Source organism: Parus major, chromosome 5 (genome assembly GCF_001522545.3).
Source record: "Parus major isolate Abel chromosome 5, Parus_major1.1, whole genome shotgun sequence".
Taxonomy (NCBI): Eukaryota; Metazoa; Chordata; class Aves; order Passeriformes; family Paridae; genus Parus; species Parus major.
The window spans coordinates 25,975,924-25,999,440 of record NC_031774.1 but is presented as its reverse complement, the minus strand read 5'-3'; the positions used below and the strand labels follow the sequence as shown (position 1 = coordinate 25,999,440).

The window sequence follows — 23,517 nt, the reverse complement described above, 5'->3', positions numbered from 1 at the left end:
AATATATAATTTAAAATGCTTTTTCAAGCCACTTCAGGTTTATCTTTACTTGCAAACTGCTGTCTCTAGCTCCACTTCCCAGCAAGATGTGTTTGATATCAGCCTTAGAAAAGTCTTGCAAAGCTGAAGCTCCCATACTAAATAATGAAATTGTTTATTTACACCTGAAGAAATGGAGCAAGATCCCTTTAACTTTCTTCCTGGCTGCCTACACCCAGATGGTGATGGTGACTGTCGTCTGCTACGTGTGAGGATACTCACCCAGGTGAATGTGGCTGGTTACCTTCTTGTGTATTCGAGCTGTGTTGATAGAGCTGTCGTAGAGATGCCTTTTGCCAGGATCTCTCACCAGTCCCCACACATAGGGAAGTGGTCTTTCTATCACTCCTGCTCCCAGAAATCCATGCCTTGTTGCTGAAGGGAAGACTTTGTAGTACACCTGCACTTCTTTTTCTGTGCACTGATATCTGTCAAAGCCAAACAAAAGCTATTTGCCCACAAGAGGGGTAGGTACAGAGAAAGGCCTCCCCTTACACAGACCTGCCAGAAACTTACTTCCACCCAGCTGCTGCTTGGCATGTGTAGAGGTTCCTCAGGTTGTGAGAGCATGCTGCCATTACCTTAGAAAACAATGAAAAATGACACCAGCTTCACTCAAATATTCCAGCTAACACCCCACACTCTCCTCTGCACCCCATGGCTGCAGCCTGGCTCACTTTTACCCATCCTTCAAAATCGTTCAGTGTCTGTACCTGACAAATAGGTAACTGTTTGTGATGTAGAACAAGACTTGTCCCACCCATTTTTACTACAACTTCCAGGAGGAGTAAGTGAAAACTCTGTTTTTTACTTACCTCAGTGGTAGCATTAGCCAAGATATGTTTGGATAAATCTTGGTATCCTTTTGTTGAAGAGGAGTTGACAGAAATAGTTAATCCATGAGTGAACCTACAGCTGGTGCCACTTGAAGGAAGAGGTGGCTGAATTCTGCTGGCTTCTGCAGGAAATAAAAAGGCCAGAGAGGGAATAAAAAATTTAAAATACAACCCCACCACTCTTCTTAAATTGTAGGGGCTTAAACTCTCCACTGGAGCCCCCAATCCATCTGATCCTAATGAAGGAGTGATAACATCCCTTGCCTAGACATTCTGTGTTGGTAATTACACTGCAGTTATATCTTGCAGTACTGAAGCTTTAACTGTTATTGCCACATGTAAGAAAATAAAATAAGGAGAAATAGCTTACCTCTTGAGGCTAAAAATAAGGATTTACTTGTACAATTCTATACTCATTGCAGATTTGGGCCCCATACCCCTTGCCTACTTCTTTCATTCAAAATGTTATACTAATATTATCTCAAACAGCTGTACTTTAATGTTACCATATCAAAAGACCAACTTCAGAGGAAGCAAATCACCATTTAATATTTAAAGAAATTCCAAGCAAGCTCTGGCTACTAGTTGATGGTATTTTTCTGAAGTCATGTAAAGGTAGGGACACCCTTGAAATACCCAGATTCAAATTAGATTTTGATTTGCATGAATGATAAATCTCATTAGGCTTTGGGATATGACTTAAAAGAAGCAAATCTATGTTTTACTTACCAAATGTTGAATCCTTATGCAATTGCTCTAATGTATAAAGCTGACTATTTCTGACAGCTGAGCGACCTCGTGTATCTCTTGAAACCAAAGTATTTCCAGAAGAAACCTGATTAAAGAAAGTGCAGAAGTGGGAGCGTTCATTTGAAGTGGGAAAAATAAATTGTGTTACATCTGCAGTGGAATATTAGTAGCAATTCTGCCTTACAAGGTTGGAAGCTTCTCTTTATCATGAGGTAACCCCCTTTGCCTTTCCCCTAGTTATGAAATTATACTTTGACTTGGGAAATCTAGCAAAGCAAGTGTAAGGAACTAGCATGGGTCCATACTTCAAAAGTGACTTCAGAAAAGTCCATTTTCACAAGTGGAAACTCTTATGTCAATGCATGTATCATTGAGGGAGGCACACAGAATATCAGATGCTATCAGATTTATCACAAGATAAGGTCTGTTGTTTCTAAAACATTTGGCAGATCTCTGATAGTTGCATAGGCAGAAGTAACTATCTGGTTTTTTATCTATGAATTTAAAAAAACCCCAAAAAACTGAAAAATAAGTGTCATTGTCCTTTGCAGTTTCATTAAAAATTGCTCCCTCACCCCATGTCACCCATCTGTGTACTGGTAGTACAAACTTGTCCTGCTTCATAGCTGTGGCAGAATTGAAATAATCTCAAAAACTGTCTCTGTTCCTACATAATGCCTCTGTGCTTGAGGTGTCAGGAAACATGGGTCTCACACAGCAGTGGTTTCTCACCTGCCCTTCCTGGCTGCTGAAGTTACTTGCAGTGTATGTGGCAGTATTACTGCTGTTGTAACCAGATGTTGGGCCAGAGGAGAGGCTGAGGCTGGAGTCTGTACATAAAGTGCTTGTACTTGCAAGAGTCTTCAGTCTTGCTTCTTCCTGTAATAGGCATCACAGTATTGCAAACAAAAAAAAAACCAAAACCAAACCCACCCCAGCACTGAAAGTTGAAAAGAGGGACCTAAAGAAATCCCACAAACTTGCCATTCAGAAAGCATTAAATAAGCAGGTCTGTTTAAAAGCCTAGGATCATATAAACCATAGAGTGAATGACCCTGTAAAACTTGGCAGTCTGGGAAAATGCAGATTTTGCTGTTTTCTCCACATATAAGAGTTCAGACTATCAAACTAATGCTAGGATACTTTTAAGAGGAAGAAGTTTTATTTAAAAAATGTCTTTTCAGTCCCATTTGTTGCTCTTTGTCTACTTCTCAAGCCCCTGACTAAACTTGCTGGTCAAATACAGTTGTTAAAGACTAAAGATTTTACTTTACCAATGCAACTACTCAATGCTAGAAGACCAAATAAAAATTACATATAAAGGAATTCCTGAGAACTTCAAGATTATGCATACTCTCTATTATGCTCACCTTCTGTAACTGAGAAAATATTTGTTCCCGTATCCGTCTTTTCTCTTGCTCTGCTCTCTCCCTAAGTTTGTCCCTAGCTCTTGCAATTTCAGTTTTGGTTTCCTCTCGTGCCCTCTGATAGTCCCGGAGCAACAGTTCAATGTCTGAAGGGTGCTGAATGCTTCTTCTTTTTGGTTCTTGAACTCTGTAAGAAAGGACAAGTAAGGGCAAACACACATAATTACGTGAAATACAATGAGAAAATCACATTTCAATTTAGAACAGGAAAACCTGCCAGAAAAGCAATTAGAACCACCACACCAGCCTCCAAAAAGCTTCTCTTTGCTCACTAATGGCTAAGTAGACCTAAGACTTGGAAAATTACTCAGATTGCAAGTCCAGTTAACTACTGAGATTACTACAGTGGTTTCTAAATCAGGTCTCCATATGATATAAAATTATGGCTTTGGCATATCACATACAAGATTACTCTGTTGGGAAAATAACTGTCTCCTGACCACAAAGCATTTAGGGAATATGGTGGGGAATGAGAAACTGGAATTCTAAACAGTGAAGTGTTGCAGAGCTTTTCTGATAGTTAAAAGGAAACTGAACTCAGTGGCTTTTAAGTTAGTGAAGGAGTGTCCTGGTTTCTGCCAGGACAGGGTTAATTTTGCTGGGAGGGGGCATGGCCAGGACACAGAGGTTATTCTGTACCACCTCAAATCATTGCTGTCAGTGGGGTAAAGAGGCTTTTCTGGGGAGAAGAGGTTCTTTGCAGCTGAGATGTGGCAGAGGGAGCCATCCCATATTGTCTGTTCTCTGGGGGTTTTCCACTTGAATATTTTCTTACACCTTTTGTTATTAATGCTGTTGCTGTTACTGTTCTTTTTCTTATCTTATTGCTGTTTCCAGCAAATTGTTCTTATCTCAATCCATGATCTTTACCTTTTGTACCTCCAGTTGGAGGGGAAGGGGAAGCAGCACTGATTTTAGTGGGAGTACTAAATTGGAGAATACCATTCCTAAATCACAACAAGGAGTGAGAAGACAAACTGGTCTCTAATCAGTCCAGACTGAATACTTGGCTGTCCCCATCTATCATACACATATAATAAATTAGGCACTTATGGACTGAAATAAAACTAGACCCAAGATTTTAATGAATATTTTCTAAAATCAGGCATGTGTTTTTCCTGAAAGCATTTTCTATCCCAAAGGTTTATGCACCCACACTGAGAGGAATTCTGCCCCTGAAGTCTCAGATGTCAGTAAGAACCATTAATGTGCTCCCATTGTGAACACTGAATGAACATCAGGCCTAAAGAGAGGTTTCTAGTGCCCTACCTGGTGTTTTCCACCACATCTCTTCTCAGCTGTTGCAGATATTCTCGGCGTCTGCTGGGGAGATCTAGATCCCTCTGACTTGCATCCAGAGTCTGGGATAGACTCAAGTGCTTTTGGGGGCTCAGGCTTCGGCTTCTTTGGTATCTTTGTAGCCTTTTTACTCTTTCCTTCCTCAGAGTTTCAATAGTTCTCATGTGTCTGTTAGGGAAATGTGATTAGAGTGACAAAAATGCACCCTGCAAAGTTACATTTTCTGACTTTTTAAAGCACTTAAATATTAGGTAGATTTGTAATGTAAAATTTTTATAGACTCTAATACCGTCTAATACCTCTTTGTCTACATGCTGAGAGATGATGTAGAAATTCTAAAATGCCACTGCTTTTCTGACAGCAGGAAATGTACAAGAGGGTTGTGATTACTGCTGGTAATGGCTGAGAGGCAAAGTGAGGATGGAGACTAATGTAGCTGCTTCCAAATTTTTTGTTGCAACAGTTTCACAAACTGAGTTCTACAATCACAAGAATTGAGTAGCTTGATTTTTAAAAAAAATTATTTTGTATATTTATGGGGGGTTAAAAATTGTTTTTATTTTTTCATAGAGCATCATTTATTCACAGAAGCATGAATGGGATATTTCCATAAATAGGATGGATCCATCATTTTTACATTGCAATAAATCAATTAAATATATTCCCACATCACCAGGTACACATGATAACTCTCGTGGCTGCCAGAAATTTTAAGAGTGGGATGAGACTAGATTTGAATTACACCAAGTCACTTTTCCCTGTTTTCTTGGAGTAACCCCAAAATTTTGTCCTAAATGCATTGCCTAGCAGCTTTTAAAATAAAGCCTGATAGTGTATCTCTTCACACATACTTCACTCAGCGTGACTAAGTGATTAAGTGCTCATTACTAAATGCTATTTAAGCTGCAGGAAGTGTATTAAAAATACTGAAAACAACACTACATTAAGTAATCTACCTTTCATAAAGTTGCTGCTTCACTGGAATTGCCCCTGGCTCATCCACAGTTCCTCTCTGAAGGACCCTCAGCAGGGCGTCTGTTTCCCCAATGCCATAATTGAGCTTGGCTTCCGTCAGTTCCACTGTGAGGGGATGCTGGTGCAGATCCAGGTGAATGCCAGACATGATCTGGGCACGCTCTCTCTGAAGTCTCTTGATCTCTCTGCTCCTGCTGTCACAAGACTGGTAATTCCCTTCCATTTCTGTTGCTTGTGTACTTCTAGGCTTCTTCTCTGCCTGGCTTCTTAAATCGGTCACGCTGCCACTCAAGCCGAGCAGCAAAGGAGGAGGGCTGCTCTTAACACCACACCAGTTGCTAAATTTATTGTGTATGGGTAAGTCACGGAGACTGTAGCTCCGGGGCCTGTATGGCTTTGCAGAAGAAGTGTTCTTGCTGAGAGGAATTTCAGTGTCACATTCACTTCCAGTGACAGAATCTGTACTGTCGTCTCGGAAGGAAGTCTGCACATCACTCACATCAGAGACTGGGGGAGGGCAGCTGTTCTCAGTCTTCCAGAAGAAATCATGAAATTGTAGCGAAGATGCTTCTACCAGAGGTTCTGAGGATGTGCCAACGTTTGTCTTACTTGAACAAGTGGCACTAATTTTTTGATTAAAAAATAAGTCAGCATTTGGAGAAGGGTAGTTACGAATCAAAGCAGTATCAGAATTCCTAGTGTACTTTTCGTGCCCAGTTCCACCTGAAGAATCTCTTCCACCCCTTGTAACATACATACAGTGAAGAGAACGTGCCACTGAACCCTGGTCTCTGACATCATCTGCTACAACTTCGCTGTGGCCTGACACCTCCAACATACTGCTGGAGTGATACAGCCGCTCTGCACAAATGGTAGTGTGGGTGTCAACCCTGAGTCTATGCTCTTGTTCCAAGTCTTTTGAACCATCCTGTCCTAAAAGTTCTTTGGCTGCTTTCTTCTCTGAGAAAGTTCCAGGTTTCTTTCTTATGCTCTTGTGTTCTCTAGAAGTGCTTGATTCACTGTCTGTCTGTGAAAAACTGTCCACATGACGTTGCATGCTGAACTGTGGACCTGCCCTCGGCTTTCTCTGGGTGTGAAGAGGACTTGAAGCAACGCTGGAATATCCAAGGGGTTCCTTAATAGGGCAGACAGACTTGCTAAAAGCAGTCTGGCTGCTGGGACTAGCGCTAAGAGTAAGAATAGGTGAAGAGGCCCTATCGACTAGCAGGGTATTTTTGTACCAAAATTTTCTTTCAGCTGGAGTCTCTGTTTCATTGACGCTTCTTTTATCCTGAGTGTAAGATGTTGGAGATTGAGGGGTGCTATTAGTAGGGCTGCTAACTACAGTGCATGAAGAACCATCTTGCCCTGAACTTGGCAAAGATGATGTGAGGGGTGAAACTCTGGTACTGGCAAAAGCAACGTTCTGCTGTGCATTTAGTGATGTTTTTTGAAAATGTAAGATAGGGATGGAAGTTTTGGGTAAACAAGGCAGATGCATAAAGGAGTCTTCCAGGATGCTGTCAAGACTGTCATGGAAGTCAGAATTGCTCAGGCTTTTCATCCCTGTTTTTTCTTGTGTTCTTTCATCAAGAGAGAGTGTTTCTTCTTTCCTTTTGGGAATCTCTCCTACTCTATCTGCACCAATTTTTTTCCAATCAACATTTACTGCCTGAGCTGCCCTCAATTCCTTTTCTGTTTTTGCCTCCACTTGTTTTTCTTCATGTTTGCTTTGAGGTTTTTCCAAAATCTCGGTCTGAGTGCCTACATCCATTGTAGTCTGAGTACAGCTATCTGACCTAATAGCCTTTACAGCACCTTCAGTTCCTTTTTGGTTGATTTTGGCATTCTGCTCATTATCTATAATACTCTGTTGGGAAAGGTTTCCCAGCAGCTCAGATGTGTTCTGAAGAAGCTGTGACAGATGCATGGACAGGTTCTGCATGCTTGTCCAAGAAGGAGGTTGATGAAGTAAATCTCTGCTTGTTTCCTCCTTTTTTGCAGAAACATCTGTGTAACTTCTCTGATGTCTTCTCTGCCTTTTATACCTTCCTGTAGCTGCTGTTTGTGTTCCTTGCTCACAGGTAATCCCTGCTGGTTTTTTGGACGGTTTTTGAGACTCTGAAGGATATAATAGTACAATTTCGTCAACCTGCATTGAAGAGTTACCAGGCTGTGCAGAAGGATTCTCAAGTTCAGCAGTGTTGTTTTCTGAGTTAGTTTCCAATGTTTCACTGGATATGTTGCTGTACTGTTTGGTACTGTCACTCGAGTATGCTGATTGAAAGTCTTGCCTGACACTGTCCCATTCTTGAAGACCTTCAATGCTACTCAAAGTGCTTGACAAGACTTTTGCTGTAGCATATGAGCTTAGATGAGAACGAAAAGGAGAATTTTGAGAGTTCAATCCATTGTCTACACTGGAACATCGCATAACTTTACGATTTTCTGTATTCAAAGGAATTTGATTGCAAGAGACATCACTTGCGCTTCCAAAAACGTACTGTTTCCAGCCAATCTTGCAGGCTCCATCTTGTTGCCATGGGTGTATGTATGGGTTGATATCACTTGATCTAAAATGCATCACATCTTTATTATCTTGCAAAAATAAATCAGTTTCTGACTGGTATCCAGCTTCTTCTCCTTTCCCTTCACTACACTGAGCTACAGAACTGCTCTTTGAAGTGACATTTGTTTCTGCACGCACAGAAGTGCAAGCTGTGGGCAGTAAGGATGATGGAGATTGACTAGCAGAGTCCTTAAAAGACTGGCTACTTTGGCTTTTTGCTGCAAAATTTTGTAAGTTTCTGGGATCACAGTTTGCAAGCTTCTTAGTTTGTCCCATTTTTTGCTGAAATCTGGGTTTAGATTTGACTTGCAGAAAGTTCTTGGATTCCTGCTTTGAAAATCTTTCAATTCCTTGAAGATCATCTTCAGTTGGTGATGGAGGCTCAACACTCATACTCAAATCTTGCAGTGATTTAGATGCAGAATATGACAAAGGATCTGCCTTAGATGAAGTTTCAAAATTATATTCTGTATCAGAGAAAACAGCAATAGCTGGAGCTGATACTCTGTGATTTTGGAAGTAAGGTCTCCGTCCACTTTGTTTACAGCCCTTGGCACTCCGTGTGGTAGAATATGATCTTTTGCTCCTGAATTGCACCTGTTTGGATTCTTGAGGAGTTAAATCATGGTTTTCTAGCAAAAACTTTATTGAGGTTGTTTCATTATTTTTCACAGAAAAATGGAATCTTTCTGATTCCAGAGTATTATTCCTCATTATAGCGTCTCCCATTGTTGAACAAGTATCTGCCTCAGCATCAGCAGCAGGGCTGTCAATGCTTGAACATATATTATTTTTGCAAAGTAAAATCTCTTTTCTACCATCTCTGCTTGTTCTATCTGGCACCTGTTCTATCTGTTCACCTGCAGGCACATACTGACATTTATTTTGCAGATTTGCAGGGTTTCTTTCAAAGTCCAAGACAGTGTGGTATGGTTGCCTGGGACCTGGGCTTCTGTATGTGGGATATGCTGGAAAAAATGAATTGCAGGTGTATTCAGGATCCACTTGAACATCTCTTGGGTACAGATTTTCCAACACTGTAACTTCTGAACCTGTTAATTCATTTGGAGAATTTGAGGATGCACTAGTTTGCTTTTCAGCAGGTTCTCTACTTAATGTTTTTCTCTGCTCTGTCTTTACTCCAAAGTGTTCAGCCTCAATATTTGAATGCAGTTCTTCCTTACTTCTCCTAAGTGTATGTCTCATTTGTCCCTCTTTAATAAGAATTGCCCTTCTAGTATCCCATGAAGGTAATGATGGTAGTAAAAGAGAATTATCATTTGGTATATTCTCTGTCTGTTTGTTGCAAGCTTCTTGTGGTGGAACTTTATCCCAATGATGCTGATTAATTTTTGTATCACTGTCAGGTTTTTTACTTCCATATGCAGGTTGCCCATCTACAACAGAATTTTCATATGGAGAACAATCTATGTCTGACACTGGACAATGCCTGTTTTCTTTTGCAAGAGAAAGTAAAATACTTCCTGAAGCACATACTGGCTCATCAAATACCACAGCTTTATCAGACTGAGTGTCTTGTATTTGCAAAACAGCAAGTGGAGACTGTTTCAATATATTTGGATGTGAAGTATCATATGTGCTAGTTTCACCATGGCCTATATCTGCAGTTAAAGGAAATTCTGAAAAGGCTGTTAAGGCTGGGTAATTGACTCTTGAAAATGATTGGGGAAAATCTTCTTTTACAGAGCACACATCTGCAGAATTGCAGGACACTTTCTCAGCCAAACAGCTGTGCTGAAGTGAGTCCTCAAGCTGACTAAATACTAGAGATTTTGAGTCCCCAAATAAAGAGGATGTGTTAAAAGCACTGAAGTTCTTGGAGCTTTGAAATGATGTCTCAGGTGGAGTGTCTTCTGCAGAGTGTGATGGAAGAGGCTTTGATTCATTAGGGCGACTCTGTCCTTGAGTCTGGAAAGTGAGCAGACCCAATTCTGGTACAGTCACACTACCAGTGTTACTGCCATATTCTGAGAACTCATGAATTTTATCTTCTTTTATGTCACCACAATTCTGGAAATAACCTTGAACAATTTTCTCCTTTTGCTCTGTTCCCACAACTTTTTCAGAGAGTTTATTACTCTGAGCATACATGCCTTCTGCAAGTGCAGAATTATTTTCCTTTCCATCTCCTTTTTGAGAAACACCAGGAAAAGTTAGAGATGCACTCGAATCAGTTGATTCACTTTCAAAGTATTTAGTTTCTTCAGAGAGAACAGTATCATTTTTACCTGTGTCTCCATTGCTGACAATTAAACTATCTGCAGATGATGCTGAACAATTCAGAGGACCAGGAGAACATTCAGAACTGCCCAAGTTTCTACTATAATTTAGAATGTCTTTACTATAATGTGGATTTTCCTTTGGAGACTTGTTCAGGCCTTCCAAAAGTGCTGAAGGCTTCTCAGAAATAGTGTTGCCTGGTTGGTCTATACAGCCCTCTTCAGAAGCCTCATGTTCCTGGTTTTCTGGGGGCTCATGCTGATATCCATCTGCGCCAGGAAAAATGGCATTTTCACATTTACTGTTTTCTGTAGGATAGCTTGCACTTAAAAATCTCTTCTCATCATGCGTTGGTGAACCCCCCAAGTGAGACACTGTCTGAGTTGTATTAATATTCTGAAATATTTTTTGGGCAGAGCATTCTAGTAAAGAGTGGGTTTTTCCCAGCCCTATATCTTCCATCACTTTCTCTGAGGAAGACTGCAGGTTTGAAGTATCCAAGACTAGTGAATCAGGCACAGTGGTATCCTTTACCTCTTGAGCTGTATCTTCTATGGAATTAAGACAGTCTTTTAATAATTTATTGACCATTAAATCCATACTGTGTTTCTCATAACTATTATTAATATCCTGTATTATATCTTCAGAAGAATCTGATTTTTCCAAGAAAAATGAGCATCCTCTGGCCCTTTGCTGAAGTGCAGCAGTTCCAGACTCAAGACCACCCGCACTGTAGGGAGTGAAAGAGCTGTTCTCATTGACAGGCTGTGCAGATATGGCATAATCAGGTGCATTTTTAAATACAAAGGATTCTTCCTCCTGCCTCTGCTGCATGGTCCTGGTTTGCAGAAGAGCTACACTCTTACTTTGTGTTTTATCTGGAAGATGCTCATCTTCTCCTGTTTTGCTGGCTATAACAGATGTACTGCCACCCATCTCACTCTCCACTGATGTTTCATAGTAAGGCAGAACAGCTCCAGTTCCAAGAATGCTGTTAGATGGCTTTGTACTTCCTTTCAGTGCAGTAGGAACATCTTCAACAAGATGGGAATCATCACTTCCTCCAAGATATAAAGGCCGGTTTACAGACTGAAATGGTGAGTCTTGAAGTTCTTGGGTTTTTTCTGTACGCTTCTGTGATGCTGGTGGATTTAGTTGCTTGCTAATGTCTTCATTATTTCCAGAAAAGCTGGTAGACACCCACTGGCTTTCTCTTAATATTTCATTTAATCTGCTGTCATCATGTGTCATTTGGTAGCTGCCCTTGTTTTCAGGGAAGAGTTCACCCAGGTTTTGTAAAAAGATCAGTTCTACCTCCTCTTTGTTTTCTACAAATATCTGCTTTTGGTCGTATGCTTTGGCCATTTCTACCAGCTTCATCAATTGCACTTTCTCTTCCTCAACTCTGGAGCCTAATTGATTGAATTCACAAATATCAGAATTTTTTCTCACAATACCTACATTCAAGTTTTCTGAAGTACCAAACTCAGGAGATTGCACAGAGCAACTCATATCCGTATGTCTGTCGAGACTTGTACATTTTTGTTCAGTTCCGTATTGGTCAATAGCAGCACTATCACCATTTGAATATTCACATGCATCAACTACATTTCCTATCTCTGTAACAGAGTCCACTGAATCACCATCCTCACTCATTTCAGTAGGGTCATGGTATCTTGAATCATCTTCTAACAGTATATTTGGTTCTACTTCAGAAACCATCAGGTACCTTTCAGGGATCTTAAATTGATCTAAAATTTCTTCCTTGTCACCTCTCTCACAATACACTTGATGTAGAGCTGGAGACTGTTCATTAAAATAAATATTTTCATCTGTGCATATGTCTTCTTGCCTCATAATAACGAGCTCCTCAGTGTTTGCCATGGTAATTTGTTCTTCACTCCCAGTCACTTCACATTCATTAACTTTGTCTTCCTGGGGCAAGCAGTTTGGTACACAACGCTCAATTAAATTGTTAGATTTTATTTGTCCTTCATTTTCAAGTTTTGCTGAACTATTTCCTTGCCTCCTTGGGATTAGTACTGTTTCAACTACATTCTCTGTTGTTCCATTCATCTGTGAAAGCCCACTGCAAGTATCAAAGAATCCCAAAGTATTCTGAATAATATCTGTTGTATGGGAACACACAGCTGAAGGAGTGGTTTTGGGAGCATCAGAAAGCTCTGGCAGTGAATAGGTGCCTATTTCTATTTTCTCACTTTTTTCTTTTAAGCAAAATCTGCTTGGTTCAAGTTGGCTGCCATAATGCACAAGTGCTTTTGATTCCTGAGTATGTTCTGCCCCTGTGCTAGTTTCCTGCAGTTCATCTTTGTCCACCTCTTCATGTGTCAGGCACAGATTTGTATTAAACTCACAGTGAACTTCACAAGCTGCAGTATCAGCAGGTTTCTTTGGATTCAGAGCTAGACTGATGTCTTTAAAATCCTTTCCACCCCTGTCTTCAGCTACACTTTGGACTTGGGCTACTGGTCTGTCAGGTAAACTTTTAGTGTGTCTGGATTTAATTTCCAATGCACTTTTTTCTAAGTTGCTTGCTTTATTGATTGATTCTTTTATTTCTTCATCCCTGGCTGTCCCTGTGTTCTGAAAAGGAGCCATGGCTTCTTCTGTATCCATTTGTATGTTTCTGAAAAATTCAGGTTCTTTATTTCTATATGACCTCTCCTCTTGAGAAATGGCAGCTGATGCATTTGTGTTGCATTCAAATTCCCCCCCCAACTCTGAATTTGCATCATGTTGAATACAAAAGATGTCCTCTTGGCAATCACTTTCAAAAAATGCTTCTTTCTCTTCTCTAGATTCAGGTAAAGGTTTGTTCTGTGTTTCTGTTTCCAAGAGAACAGAGGCATCAAATTCTGCAGAAATGTCAGTTGTCTTGTGTGTAGTGTTTTTCTGCCCTGTAAATTTTGAAGAGCATCTTGGGCAAAGACAGCCAGAATGTACATCAGAACAACTTTCTGCGACACTGACTTCCCCAGTAAGATTAGATGTAGCATCACAGTCTCCTTTCACTATTGTGACATGCTCCAATAGTTTATCATCATTTTCGGTCTCAGATGCACTTTGAAAAAGATTAGCTTTAGTTGAAACTTTGTAAAATAGGCTTGAATTAGATTCTGGGAGAAAATTATTTTTATTTTCACAAATAGCAGGAAAGGACTTGGTGTTTTTCCCATTTACATTCAGTAGGAAATAACTTTCTTCACTTACCACTAGGTTTTTGTATTTGGATGAAAATTCTTTCTGAGCTACAGCCTCAGAATTCAATGCATTGTGTTCTTTGCTTTCACTGCTTTCTTCTCTTATGTTATCAGTGCATAATGCAGAATTTTCTGAAATTTGCTGGGATAAGCAACTTGCCCAATTATCTGCTAGAGCACATTTAGGGGAATAATCGTTTGAATCAGGTTTGCATTTGAATTCATAGTGATTTAGTGAAGACAAGTCTTCATCCTTTGGTATGTATTCTTCATGATCTCTGAATGAAGGCACCTCTGGCACAATGTCTGCCAAGCTATCTGTGCTTATTTCCATACAGATTCTCTCCTTTTGAGACATCTCTACTGGTGTTGCAGACTGGTCATAGCTTGCACTGGCAGCAGCAACTAAAGGGTGACATTGATCTGTTGTCTTCTGTGAGGAAAAATCTGTCTCTGCTGTTACCTCTGCAGGTGTTTGCTCATGATCTGTTTCTTGCATTGTTTCCAGATTATTCTCCCCAGACCTGGGGAGCTCTTCTGTATCAGCTGATTCTGCTCCTTGTCCAGCCAGCACCTGAAGCTTGTAACTGCTCACTAGAGAGCAGTTCTTGTTTGTTAAGTCACTGAGAAAGAAACCTTCATCACAACATGTTAGTATTTTTTGTACGGGAAAAGGCTGCCCGCAGTTTCCAAATTGGATTTGTTTTACTGCAGATGTCTGTGTTGAGGTCATATTATGAGCAAGTCCCATAGAACACACAGCAGCAGGTGCACTGACAGATGCACTTCCACTGCCTGAATCTATCACACTTGATTTTGTCATCAAGTTCTTGTAGTCATTGTCAAGCTCATCTTTTGAAAAAGTTTGGGAAAAGTCATCTTCTAAATCTGCATCTACACAGCCATTTCTCTGCTCCACAATTTGCACAGGCAACACAGAGATAAAAGGTGTCTTTTTTGGAGTGTGATCTTTTGGCAACTCTGGATGAGTTGTGGGGAGGGAGTTCTCTTCCTTAGGTACCAGTGACAAGCAGTTTGGAGTGGAGGTGCTTTTCAAGCAGCTGAATGTTTGTGCACATTCAGTAGCAGACCTGTAAGTAGACAATTCACCCAGTTGTTCTTGTTCAGGATGGTGTGACCTTGAATGTTCATAATAATCATGCTCTGCTGAAGTAGGAACAAAAGAGGAACTTAGTCCTACTGAGCTAGCAAATGAGGACATTACATTTTGAGATTCCAAGGAAGAATTTTCATTAGCGTTTGTCCATCCCTTAAAAATCTTATTTAATGATCCGCTCTCAGAAGCCGTGCTTGCAGTTGTTGTTTCAGGTAAAGGTACTTCCAACGTGTCAGAGGAGAAAACTGAGTTGATTTGGTTTACATGATGTGGACTGTGAGTAATGCTGTGAATCTGCTTAGAGCCAGAAACAAAAGAAACCTCAGCAGCTGACTGCTTTAGATCATCTTTCTTTAGCCAAAGTTCTGGTTTACTCAAAGGGCACAGATGAGCATCTTGAAATTCCAAGTTTTCATGGGAAGAAGATGCTGTTATTCTGGGGTTGCTGATGTCAACCTTTGAGTCACAGGAGGACCAGGCATCATTAGTAAGCAAAGGATTTCCACTTGTATAGTACAGTCTGCTTTCAAGAGACCTTTCTTGTTCTACAAAGGGGACTTTTGTTCCCTTCAGCAACTGCTTGCAAGCATTACTGGAAGCAGTCTGTGGCTTGGTGTTCAAATAAAATGAACTGCTCAGCTTCAGATCATAGTTTGTCCCTTCTGTATCTCTGTCACAGGTCTTGGATTCTTGGTCTTCCTCAATATGTATACCCGGTAATTTAGGAGTTTGTAATTTCCAGAAAATCTCTGCTGGCACTTCATCAGATGAATCAGATTTGGATTCTTCTACCAGATCTTCTGCTGGCATCTCTTCTCCATCAGCTAGGCTATCCAGAGAAAAGCTTCTTTCAGCCTTTCCCAGTCTCCTATGAGATGCATATGATGTCACCAAAGACGAAATATGGTTCTCGGTTCTGCTTTTGGAAAGCTTAGCTGCCTCATGATGGGCCTTTAATTTGTGAAATTGGCTTGTATTTTGCTTTTTGGCTTTGTTTTCCTTTTCTATCAGAGAGTCTTGTGACATTTGACTGTCGTCACTCTCAGAATCTTCTGGATTGGCAATACATTTATTTCTTTCAAAATCTTCCAGCTTCAGTTTCTCTGGGAAAGCTTTTGCATAAGCACAGGAGAGCGAATCTACAGAATAGGAACTGTCAGTATCAGAAATATCATTTTCATCATCCTCTTGACAGTTCCCCAGCACATCTGTGGCTGTCTTGGACACTCCAGCATTTAGCATCTCAGCACTGTGCCACTTTTTTTCAACAGAAGATAGTGGTGTCTGTGAGTTCATCTTAGTGAGATTTCCTACTGATGTCGCTGCCATCAGAAATTCTTTCTGTTCCACTGATGATTTCTCATGACTTGTCAAGGCTGAGTTTGCCTCTCTCCTCCAGTTCTTGACTGTTTGGTTTAGATGCACTGATGGTGTGTTTCCATGCACTGTTTTCTTCATTTGTTTAGGAAAGTTTTCTGGAGAAGACCTGTGGCCTTTTCCATTGATATCCATTCTATTCTTTTTATTGGATACCTGAGCTCTATTTTGTGCTACATTGCTACTGGCAGGCTGACTTAAATCTCCTAGCACCTTTGATTTTGTCATTCTTCTCCCAGTAATAAAGGTTTTAGGCTCATCTTTCTCCTTAAAAAGATCAGGAGAGGAACCTTTAGAGGTCTGGTTTTGAGATCCAGCTTGCCCTGGGCTATCATCCGACTTTTCAATTTTTTTATCATTTTTATTGATATAAGCCATGATAGCTGAATCATTAGAGTCTTTATCTGCTCCTTTTTTATTTTTGATTGAAGATATTTTTTGTTTTTCAATTAGCTGCCTCTTGACTGAAAAAGAGGTCCCTTTTTCATCATTAAGGTCATCACTCCCAGAAATGTCTTTACCACTTCCGTAAAGGTATTCTGCCGGAGACAACCTCCCTGTCGTACTACCTTTACAGTATTGATCAATATTTGGTGAGGTAGATAACTTTGAGATAGACTCCCTCTTCGAGAAACAGCTGTGGAAATAAAGAAGAAATAAAGTCCAATCCTTGCTTGAATAATGTAGTTAACATTTCCACCACAAAATTATTCTTGCAAATAAGAATAACGATTTATGAAGCAACAATCTTAATGCCTCTCAAAATCCAATTCTAGCAGGGAATAAGAAAATTAAATTCTGTGACTAATTATAAAATCCCCTTGCTATCTGGAAAGATGCTCTGCACACAAAGAAGCAGTTCAATGCTGTGAGGTACAGCTTCATATTGAATCTCTGTAGGCTCAAGTAGCTGTAAACGTTAATTAAAATAAAAGATAGTTCTAAGTCACAGAAAGCCACTTAGCAGAGTTTAGCTATTTCCTGCTGTGGAAATAGCTAAGGACCATGCTGTGATAGATCCCAACATTTTAGTATTGCACAGAGATGCTTATTTAGCTTGAGAAAAGCTGACCAGTATAAAAGTCTTATCCATAATCACTCAAAGATACCGATATTCTGAAGAAGAGTTTGATGATAATGAAGATAAAATTGTGCAGAAAATAGTATTTACCAACAGTCTGAACAAGGCAACAACAAAAGTTAAGCCCCTTCTAAAAAGCCTTCTCAAAGAGGTAAAAAGTGCAGAAAGGCTTGAAAGAGAAATGTAAAAAAGTGAGAAAGACCATGTCAAACAGAGAAGGAGGGAATGTACTGTACAAACCCAAAGGAAAAGGACACACAGGTCCAGCCTGGTGCACATATAGTGGGTTCACTGATAATTCAGATTTGGGGATTTTTTATCAATACATTGAAAGGCATTCAGGATTATAAGTGGCCACTGAAAATACCTTGAATTTACTTTACTTTTGAAAGTGCAGAAAGGATTTAGCAGATGTTAAATTACCTGGGTACCTGGGGCAGGCACGAGTTACAGAACAAATGCCTGTGCTGCAAGGAACTTGAACCCAACGATTTCCGTCTCTTTTGCAAGTGGTGATCCAAAGAGGACTGTACAGAAATATTATCACTTAGGACATGGGATTGTTTCACACACTCTTCACTGAGCCAGCAGGTAGCTTCCAGCTGCTCTAGGTTTTGCTTGGCTTCCAATAGCTTCTGCTTCTTGACTATCCTTTCCAGCCGGAACTTGACCTTTTTCCGTCTTAAGTTTCTTTCGGCCTTTTTTAAGGAGTACCTTTGCAAGAGCTCCAGCTGCACCAGCCTCTTCTTGTTCTGCTGCAGCAGGGAAAGGCAGGTTTCCAGCCCAGTGGTACTCTGCACTTCAGCCTCTGCACACAGAGTAGGCTCTGTTTGCACTGCAAACTCCCTCTGCTGTTGCTGAAGAGCAGCCAGACGTTTATTCTCATTTATAAGCCACTGCTGGTCTGTAAACAACACAGTGATTGAAAGAAAGTAAAAATCATAGGAAAACCACTATTTGTTACTATCTTGCTTCTTAATTTAATCAGCCTTTAGAGGTCATTTGAGAACAGAATTTCTATGCATGTAGAGTAGAGACTCAACAAGCTAAAGAAAAATGTACTGTTGCTTTACTTCATTGATAACTAAAAGCCTCTTCATTGGGTTAAGGGCTCAGGTAGCAACTGCAGCACATAAGCAAGGGCTTGGACAATACAGCTAAGGAGACTGGTGGATAAGACCTTTTCTGTAAGAAAAATGAACAGATGTTAATTTCTCAAAGATTACACTCAAATTCACCTCAATTTTGTTAAAATACAGTGGAAGCATGAAAAGACCTGAGTTTAATTCTGTACACTTTTCAGGCACAGGGTATAGATTCACAGTAGAAAAGCATGACATCATTAGCTTCTTTTCTGTGAAATATGCTACTACTTCTGCTTTAGTTACTCTGAAGTCATATGTTAAACTTTATTGGGAAAGAATGTATATGCACTGGGAGCAGGGTTAACAAGGGGGCTAAAGGATGAAATTGCACAAATGTTTCTAAACCAAACGTTTTTTTGTGCCTTTTGTTTCTGTCCTTTTCTCTTTAACTTGGGTAAATGAAAAAAACAAAACACCTGTGAAGTATTTTTTCTCACTTGCCTCAGCATGCTGGAAATGGAAAATGAGGGAGTGCATACAATGGACATGTAATGGATACTAATGGACTTTGTCTAGCACAGGAAATGGCAACTTTTGTGCTCACTGTTGGTGGCAAGTTCAGCAAGCCTGGAGGCTGGACCTCCCTGTGCCCCAGTGTGGATGGGCCTCTTTTGCAGGGCAGCTGGCAGCCACCAGTCCTGTGGATGGGCATGCAGCCTTCTGGTGAGTGACAGGCAAGGCTACGAGGATGCTATCCTAGGGGTACCTGCCAGAGAGCTCTGACAGCCTTTATAAATGCATCAAGTGAGAGCTTTCCAAGCAAAACAATCCCTGTGTGACACCTGGCTGAGGTAGAGCAACAACCACAAATTTGCTGCCCCGAGGAGCCCCAGCTTGCCAAAACAGCCTGATGGGCATCTATGTATCTTAGCCTGTAACCATAAAATTACAGAGCCATGAAGTGGCTTGGGTTGGAAGGGACTTTGAAGATCAACTAGTTAAATGTGCATGGAATTAAACAAAACATGGCAAAGACACAGGTGAAGCCAACACAACCTTCAGCTATTATGACAAACAATTTAAAAAACACAAGCTCATACCACCAGTCAATGCATATTTTTCACAGAATTATCACTCTACTCCACAAAAAGAATTAGATTCTCCGCTTCTGTTAATGACCCCTGCAGCTCATAAATGCCAAATACGTTCACACACACCAAGTGATTAACCTAATTTGATAACAAAATATGTTACCTCTGCTTACAGACTCAGTCTTCTCTAAATATTTGGAACCTGATCTTTGCAGTCAGGGAGGATGCAGTAGAGAACAGAACCAGGCTGATTTGTTTAAAATCCTGGATGAAAGACTACTTTTATCCCATGCAAGGGATGGATGTGCTTAGAGGTTTTTCAGAGCACACCAACTTCAATCTGAGCTATGATGAACTGTAACCAAAGAAGGGATTATTGAGATCACCATGACCAGGTTGCATCTGATGGCTTGAACATGTTAAATAAATTTTTTATGCTGCTATAAAAATATACATATTCAGCTCTCAAAGCAAACAAAAAAAATATCCATTGCTGAATAAGCAATGTAAAAATCTCAGGCCAGGTTCCTTTACAAGTGGAGTATTTCTCAAAGAACCAAAGCACTGCTGTCTTACTATCAGCATTTTTTTTGGCTGAGCAACATGCAGTCCTTTACTAAATAAGTGATGTTTCATTGCTTATTCAGGGATGCAGGAATTAAGAGGTATTTAAGTTTGATGTGATGAATGAGGGCTACCTGCAGCTCTGCAACAGAGGAATTTGGGGCTCTGGAAGTTTCCCTAATGCAAGAAATCATTTGTACAGAGACAATGTAGGTATCGCTTGATGAATACTGATCTTGTTAAACATACTTCATTAATGAACCCCACCACAATGAGTCTCCTGTCCTGCTGATGTTGGCAGCTCTGCATAGAGCGCATGCACAGAGGTAGGAATTCTAGCTCTGTGGTTTCTCTATGGATAAAAGGGAAGCATTTTTGTCATTATGTTACTTTTTCTTAATAACATTTTTAGATTACACATTTAAAGCTTTTTTTGTCAACTTTGTTTCCAGACATGTTCTCTTTAGCATGATTTTAGCAAGCAGAATATTTGGCAGATCAGTTTCCCTGCAAGAGAGCTGCATGCTTAAGATGCTAATTAATCTCTGTTCACAAACTTGCCTCTGTCAGGAGCTGAGCCACAGAGGGCACAGAAAAGGTGAAGAACTTTGGTGGGTTGCCAAGTAAAGAATTGTATTTGGCTGGCAAAAACTATCTTCCTGGCTAAGCTTTGCATGAACAAAGTGAAAAGAGCAGAATTAGAGGGAAGCAGAGAGCAAGTCTACAGAGCCACAAAATAAAGATATTTTGGGGAAACTCTCCCGATTTTCTGTACCATTTACATATTCTTCTGCTATATCCCATCAACACTATTTCCTTTTAATCTCTTCATTGTGGCTGGCATAATTAAAGAATAGCTGACTACATAAGTTTTGGTCTGAGACATTGTTGAAAATTCATGGAAGTTGATCCACGGAAAGGATCAAACAAAGAGCAGATTTTGCCAGGTGGGAATGGCACATTTGTATAGGCACCCTTTGCTCATCAAGAAACCTAGATCAAATCATTTGTTAGAAGACGACTAGAGAACACCAGAAGCAGTGCTGTAGGGAGGCAGGATTGGGATCAGCCGGGGAGAGGAGAGGCTGGGAGCCACAGGGGAGAGCTGGTGCTGTCCCTCCCAGCAATGCCCTGCAGTGCTAATTAACCAGTGCTGCTGGAGCGCTGCGAAGGAGGCCCTGCAGTTCTGTTAATCAAAGCTCAGTAACTGCTCTCATGGGAAAGGCAATTGTAGGAGAAATCCAGTAATTAGCCATAATAAAAGTTCCACTCATAAAAAAAAAAGCATTGCTAGGACAAAAAGTGTTGAGAGGATGTAAATATGCAGCAATGGAAGGGAATTGAAGCAGGGGAAGAGGCAGGTACGCACTTTCTTGGATTTGCTGGTTGATGAGTGCTTGGTCATTTTCTAGTTCCCGCTCTGCTTTGATCTGTCCTCTCACAATCTGCTGCTTTAAATCCTCAACATAGAGCTGCTGTCGTTGAATTTGTTTTCTGTGGAAAGCTTCCTGGTCTCTCAGTTTCTGCTTGTACTCTTCATGCACAGCATCTATTTCTCTGCTGTTAGAAATGTTGACAGTGAATTTAAACCAGAAACAAATATTATTTGTAATAAAACAAGTTATCTTACTAAAGAAAGACAGACAACGTTCAAGATGTTGTTTTGTTCAATAAGGGTGCATTATGACAAAAACTTGTAGCTGGGTATATGCACATCACAGCAGGCTGCAACCCTTTAAGGGTCATAAATGCCAGAAAACATGAAAGCTCTAGTAGGGAAGCAGGTAATTCCATTGCCAGGAAGATAACAGCAAAAAGAAATTTAAAAAATATTGCCACTTTTAATTTTGCTGTAGTTCTGCATAAATGAAACAGGGGATGGGGTGGTTTTAAAATTTATATTACCTCTATATAAGTTATTTTTCATCTAAGTACGTTGAAGTGCTTTACAGATATGACCAACATTCTTTGTTTTCAGACCAAAAACTCCAGCCCAGAAATATTTACAGGCATTGTCAGGATTACACCAACAGTCTCTGGCAGTGCCAAGGAAAGACCTTGATCATCCAAATCTCTGTTGGATGCAAGAACTATATCAGGTTACTGCTTCTATATTTGGAGCAGAATTGTGATCAGAAAAGTGACTGTGAAAAACTGCTTTACAATCTTCTCCAAGATGTTTGGCTCCTGACTTTGTGACAAAATTTTATGCACACAGAACAACAATCAAAATAGTATATACTCTTACCACAATGCATTATAATATTCAAGATACCTTGAAAGGTATAGCTCTCTGAAAGGAGTACATATTCTACTTCTCCACATGCTATCATCAAGAAATTCTTAACACTAAAGTTAGATAATATCTAAAGGTGTTATAGGATCTTTGCCTACTAAACACTGCAGTATTATATATAACCTCAGAAAATTCAACCTTTGAGTCTGAAAAAAATGTTTTAATTATATTTTACTAAGAAAGTAAATAATGTATTTATTATACAATAATAGCAATCAAAGTCACCAAAAAAGCAATCAAAAAAGCCAATCAAAAAAGCCAATCAAAAGAGCAATCAAAGACACCAAAACTCTAAAGAGTCCCTGAAGGTAAAAAAACCTCAAAAAATATACTTTCAAAGGAAAGCTTTGGAAATATCATTTAGTTTGTAAAATCACTACCAATACAAGATCATCTGCATGAAAAGAGTGTTTGACCTTTGCTACACAGGAATAATTTAACATCTCAATTTAGAACTGTAAGCATGCATTGAAAGCAACTGTTTCTGCAGCAAAAACTTGATTTTGTGTGATAGTTTAGCAGACAGAACAGATGAAATTATTAAGCAGCTAAAATCCGCAAATCTCCTGGAGTACCTTTACATGTACACACATTTCACTTCATAAGAAGCAGTAGGCAAAACTCATAACATAAAAGCTTTAAGATCTTCAATAATTTAAAATATTACTATGAATCTTGCTCACATGAGAAAAACAGAATTCTGTTTTGTTTTAATGTTTATGTAAATGCAATGCTGAGAGCAACTGAAAGAGAGTATTTTCTGTTCAGCTGTCTGTCATGGTGCAAACATAGTACAAACTTTGCTGCTAAGTGGTTTGTGACTATTCATCACCCACACAAACAAATTATGAGAATATGCAGGTCCAAGATCTCTTTGTCCTTGGCTCATTTACAAAGATGCCAGTACCCTGTGATTTGTAATTTTTTCCTCTTAGATAAACTTTAATTGATCCCCAGGAAATAGAAGTGGGATGCCTCATATCTCATTCGGCTGAAGTAGGCTTGAACTGACACCTCACTGCAGCACTGAAATGCTCCTATGGCAATCATAAATCTCTGGCTGTTCAGGTATTTGTAACACCACCAACCACAGGGGGACAAACTCAGAGGTTAAAGCGAGACTGGTTCACTAAAGAAGAACCACACTCCAAACATAGCATTAAATCTGAAGTATCTCGTTTAGGAAGAGCTCCCATGGTTTCAATGGTGAGTCTCAGGGAGGCTTGCCCTAAATGTAGCTTTGAGGTTGTCTTCCATATTATCTAATGGAGCAGCCATATAGTCTGGAGGTTATCTGGTTACTGATCTGGGACAAAACACTTGATTTTGGAGCAGTTACATGACCTCTGTGCTTTTACATCCTTGGCCTGTAAGGTCTCAGGACGAGCAGTGCCTCTGGAAGGCTCTGCACTAAACCTAACAGCCTTTCTGCAGAGTTGGTGATGAGATAGTCTTTAACCTGTTCTACTAACAGACATATGAAAGCTCTCATTCCTATGGTGGTATGGGAGTTGAACAATATGACTCTAAATCATAACTAATCACTGGT

At 40.0% G+C, this 23,517-nt stretch overlaps 1 protein-coding gene across 1 annotated transcript in view; it reads right to left on the bottom strand.

Moving 5' to 3' along the window:
- STARD9 (StAR related lipid transfer domain containing 9) overlaps positions 1–23,517 on the bottom strand; it is a 98,849-nt gene that overhangs the window by 4,526 nt on the left and 70,806 nt on the right. The window contains exons 22-31 of the mRNA XM_015630255.3: positions 21,042–21,232; positions 17,356–17,836; positions 5,308–16,488; positions 4,322–4,519; positions 2,996–3,179; positions 2,358–2,504; positions 1,605–1,710; positions 855–997; positions 556–620; positions 262–467 (exon numbers count right to left, since the gene is read on the bottom strand). Of these exons, the coding sequence (XP_015485741.1) occupies positions 262–467; positions 556–620; positions 855–997; positions 1,605–1,710; positions 2,358–2,504; positions 2,996–3,179; positions 4,322–4,519; positions 5,308–16,488; positions 17,356–17,836; positions 21,042–21,232 (12,902 nt within the window). The remainder of the gene's footprint in view (positions 1–261; positions 468–555; positions 621–854; positions 998–1,604; positions 1,711–2,357; positions 2,505–2,995; positions 3,180–4,321; positions 4,520–5,307; positions 16,489–17,355; positions 17,837–21,041; positions 21,233–23,517) is intronic.